Source organism: Acanthopagrus latus, chromosome 5, assembly GCF_904848185.1.
Source record: "Acanthopagrus latus isolate v.2019 chromosome 5, fAcaLat1.1, whole genome shotgun sequence".
NCBI classification, from domain to species: domain Eukaryota; kingdom Metazoa; phylum Chordata; class Actinopteri; order Spariformes; family Sparidae; genus Acanthopagrus; species Acanthopagrus latus.
Genome location: NC_051043.1, coordinates 28970199 through 28975030, shown reverse-complemented (window position 1 = coordinate 28975030; position 4832 = coordinate 28970199). Strand labels below are relative to the sequence as shown.

The 4832-nt window shown below is 41.4% G+C and overlaps 1 protein-coding gene across 3 annotated transcripts; it reads right to left on the bottom strand.

Annotated features, from left to right (window-relative positions):
• Positions 1 to 4253, bottom strand: LOC119020226 (cytochrome b ascorbate-dependent protein 3). Of its 3 annotated transcripts, none has more exons than XM_037099471.1 (7): positions 4170 to 4253; positions 3327 to 3471; positions 2587 to 2791; positions 1474 to 1682; positions 1193 to 1347; positions 378 to 543; positions 1 to 285 (listed from the first exon to the last, which is right to left on the bottom strand). In XM_037099471.1, the coding sequence occupies exons 2-7, from the start codon at positions 3462 to 3464 to the stop codon at positions 259 to 261; spliced, it is 900 nt and encodes a 299-aa protein (XP_036955366.1). In that variant the 5' UTR covers positions 3465 to 3471; positions 4170 to 4253; the 3' UTR covers positions 1 to 258. The 3 variants fall into 3 exon arrangements, with proteins under 3 accessions (XP_036955366.1, XP_036955367.1, XP_036955368.1); XM_037099472.1 differs by lacking the exon at positions 4170 to 4253 and adding an exon at positions 3629 to 4107; XM_037099473.1 differs by lacking the exon at positions 4170 to 4253 and having other exon boundaries at positions 3201 to 3465.
• Positions 4254 to 4832: the final 579 nt, after the last annotated feature.

Below are 4832 nucleotides of genomic sequence, written 5' to 3'. Positions count from 1 at the left end.
TTTGATCAAACACGTTTTTTTTAATTCTTTGGCAACAAAAGCTTTCTTAAATATACATTTCAAATAAATACATACATCCACAACAGACATAGATAATCTCACACTGTACAGGCAGCTGCTTGTACATTCAAAACAGAGCTTTTAAACTTATTGTGTGTGTAAAATTAAAGGCCACTTGTTATCTGTGATGATTGAGCTGATTTTGCACGGACGGATGTGATGCAGTGAGCTTTTTTTTTTTCTTTTTTCAAATTTCCTTCACTCGTTGTCTTCTTGAAGCAGTGGCTGTGGGAGAGAGGAGATAAGGATGGTGTGAAATACTTGATTAATAAATAAATCCTATCAAATCCACATCGACTGCACTTGATAATTCTCACCGCGTAAACCCCGTCCTCAGGCCTGGAGTCCGGTCGCATCCATTCGTGATTGGACAAAATCTTTAGGACGACCAAGCCGAAAGCTACAATCAAAACTCCTAATGAATTTCCCATCACAGCCTCAGGTGGGAGGTTAGCATACGGCTTACTTCCATTGTTGCCTTTGCTGTGGAGAAACACATCATGAGTTTATCTTTAAAGAAACAATCTTCAAGAACTGTACTGTCGAATCACAATGGTGACAGAGACCACTGACGAATGTACTGCAACATTTATATATCTATAGTTTTATGCAGTTTCATGCAGTGAGTATCTGCAGTGACATTCCCGGAAAACACGCTGCATTAAGTTGCTGCTCACGCAAACCGAATATTTCCTTTGACTGCAGCTTTATTTAGAAGCATTTCACTGGTGAAACACAAGTTGACGTTTATTATCAAGAAATGCAGAGTGTTTGTAACTGAACCACTCTCATTAATCAAAAGTGGTTCAACAAAACAAGACAACTGTCATTTCTGGTATGTTGCAGGGAGTAATGGAACAAGAAGGAGCAGCCTCAGAAGAGCTGCCAGCGACAGGCTGCAAATCTCCAGCTTCTCAGTGAAGTAAGCAGCTCCTGTCACTCTGCACTGATGTTTGCAGATTCATGCTGTGTTCTGAATATAATCAGATCACGGTTGCTCACAGAATGACCGAAAAAGGGCAGATTATTATCTGACTTCTGTATGAAAATGTAACTACAGGTGTCGACAAGTCAACCAATACTAGAATATTCTCCCCAAAAATGAAAGAGTAACAGTAAATGTGGTACTCACAGAACGAAGAAGAGCTTCTCATTGATTCCAGAGATGCAGGCGACGATGCTGAGCATCAGTATCATGCTTCCAAACCACACATGTATTGGTTTCAAGAGTTTACGTATAGAGATCTGGGTGCAGGGCAGGAGGAAGCCAATCATCCCAAACACCCACTGGACGGGCATTCACAGACACAAGGAACATAAAATCATTAATAATCAACGCTCAGCTGTGTCTAATAAAAAAGAAACAACTGACTGTGAAGTGATTCTGTTTCTGTGTGTAAAGTGTTTGCATACCTGTGTGCAGAAAAGGGCTGTGGCAGTGATTCCAATCCAGCTGTGCAAGGAGTACATGTTGGCAATGTGATTGTTGTTGTGAAAGTCAAACACAGCACAAAGCCCCACGACTGACAGGACGAACGCGAGAAGCATCACTGCAGCATGCGCCACCTTCCAGGGGAATTTATTATGACCCCAGGACAGAGGAATGCGGTACAGCACAGCTCCTGCAGGGGGAGGCAACAGCAGATGCTTCATTTATTCTAAAGTGCATCAATTTATCAGTGTGTGCAAAGTAGCTGCTCCTGACGGTCATACACTCTGCATTGCAAGTCACCGCTGCTGGTGTCATGTATTAAACTAAAAAAAGTGTCATCACCTGTTCTTGGCACAATATTTGAGGTGCTGTTTTCATATTTGAAACTCTGCAAGGATTCCCAAACAGTGCGTCAGGCCAGGGAGAGCCCTGTGTTTATACAGTAATGACGGTGATTAGCCATGACTGTCACAGCCTCCAACGCACCGCTCTATAATGTATGAACTGGCACTGGACAGGGCACATTTCACTGCAATCTGGATGCGCTGCTGGGTTTAATACAATAGAACCCACTGTGTAATCTTGTTACAGCAGCAAGTAACCCACAATCAGTTCTCTGTAGAGAGGAAGTACTGACAGGTGCTGATTCTGAGGAGGAACAGGATGGACATCTACAGCATCCGAAACATGACGCATCTTTCACAGCATGTTGAGCGAAACCCCACAAAGTCAGTCGTAGTACGCACAGAGTACATGTTGAGTGGGTCAGCAGCTGAACTTGTTTCAGGGTTAAATATCATTCACCACATGGATTAAATTGTTTCTCCAGCTGTAAATATTATTTCCCCTTAAGGCTCCTCCATTAGAAACAGACTGACTACAATCACTGTGGCACTTAAAACAAAACTGTCACTGTGGACGTCAGCTCATGTTAATGCTGCATGAGAGATGACGCATCAAATTACATGTTCGGTCTGTATGAAATGTGTAAAGTGTAGTTACTTTATTACAGTCTGACTGTCATTAGGGAGAACAGAAGCGAAAAACAGAAGTGAAACTCTGTATGATCCAAATGTGAAAATAAAGTCGCTCACCGTTGCCGTACAGCACAACCAGACCCGTTACCATCAGGACGGGGTGCCAGTTGAACTGCAGACCCGAGCCGTCCCAGGCGAAACCGCCGCGCCACTGGCTGTTCCACACGCACACACACACCACGCAGGCCAGGCCGAGGCACAGGCACAGCGCGTAGCACATGTAGAAACACAAGATGGACCTCATCCTGGAGAAATCTGAAGGCTAAACCAACCAAAAGAACAAAATAATAATATGGAGGACGTCCAAAAATGGAGGATATAATCACTGACATCACTTCAGCCCAGTTTTAAAGGAGCACTATGTAGATTTGGGGAAGAAATATACATCTTCATTGACTTGATGCTAAAACAAACCAAAAAATATATATATAAAATAACTGACGTTAAAAACACAATTTCATACTGTTTCCGTTTGTTTATCTTTGGCGGACCCTGCCACTTTTGAATAATGCAATCAATTTGTTAAACTGTGCAAACATTAGAAGCGCATCAAAACAAAGCTAAATCACAACTTGTCCTTTTGCAAAACTATTACACTGCAGAAGTGGTCGAATAATTGTTTAATAATTTCTTCTAACTTAATAAAAACCGAATCAAATATCAAGCCTTACCTTGTCCTCAGCTGCTCGGACACTGACAACACTTCCTACTCTACTACACTGTAGTTAAACCCGCATCGCGTGGGAGTTATTGCCTCATCTCATGACTTCCCTGGTCAATCTTTGACTGGTACTTACAGAGCTACCTGCTCTCACTTCGTGTTTCTGTGGCTCAGCTGCAGTCTCACTTCCACATGCAGCTGTGTGGAGGTGGCTGAGAGGGAAGCAGTGAGAGGTGGAGGAACAGCTGGGAGGTGGAGGGCTAGACCGCTGCATCTGCTGCCTATAAATAGGATGAGAAGTGACGAGTGGGACACATTCATCAGCTCTGCTGTTGAGTTATCAGGTGCAAATGAAGCCAAACACAAACATTAAGAGAACAATATCAGACTTCTGGAAAACAGTTCACTGCAGGTACCAAACTCAAAACGTTTGCTTACGTTCAGGTGTGATACAGTGACCTAGTTGAATGTCATAAAACGTCAGGTGAGACAGGTAACTGCTTTAACGCGTCCCGTGACTGCAGACGTCAGTGAGCAGGGTCCGTCTTCAGCCCAACGATCACGTAAATGACGCAGTTAGCTAAACGTTAGCTGTTTAACATTTTACTATCACCCGGCGATTAAATCCAACAGCGATAACACGTTAAGTTACATATGCCGAATTAAAGACTTAAATATACAGACTCCTCAAATAACTTTTTCTGTGGTGGCAGGTGCGTTTCTTCCTCTTTCTACGCAGGGCAAAGTTAAAAGCCGGTATAATTGTCGTCCGGAGTTACGTAGCTGCTAGCCGCTGCTAGCGTACACAAACGAAAGTTTAGCGTTAGCTACACAGTTTAACGCGTTTAAAAGCCGTTTAGTTGTGTATCTCACAAACAAACACACGGACATTTGTAAAGATGACTGACGACAACCAAACTGACAAGAATAAAACTTGTTTTACAGGTTAAACACCTTCAATTCAGGAAGAGTTACTTACCTAACCCATTTCCGTGTTGACAACGTAAAGCCTTGTGGGAAATGTTGTTTTCACTTCTCAGGACTATGCCAGATAAACAGAGAGGAAGGAAATGACTTTAAAACAATAAAACTTTTTATTCTCATGCACTTTTTTCCACATTAGACTACAAAAGAAACAATAAATGTGCTTTTGAGTCATGTTACTCATGAAAAGGTGCATTATGTAGTTTTTGGGGAAAACAATTTTAAACATAGACTGATTTTAAGCTCATTGTGTGCAACTACTTTCTCAGATTTTTATGTTAGATACAACTCACCATATTAAAAATGGTACAAAAATAAACTGATCTTTAAAGGTGCACTTTAAGATCGTTCTTCTCTGATTAAAATGTCTTCCCCAAAACCACAGAGCACAGCTTTAGGTAATTTCTAATTGAAATCAATTGTTTATTTGAGTCTTATGAACTTGTAACAAATAAGAAATGCTCTAAAGCTAAAATCTATTCTGTCTGTCTGTCTTTTTTTCTGACTTTCTGAGCTTGTATGACTAATCATTTGTGCATTTATATTCTAAATAAAGGTTTTAAAATGACTTTGGAAGCACTCCACATCATACAAATCAACACTCGAATCACGATTTCTACAATTCTGCATCTGAATCAAATAATCCCAAGTCGTGCGC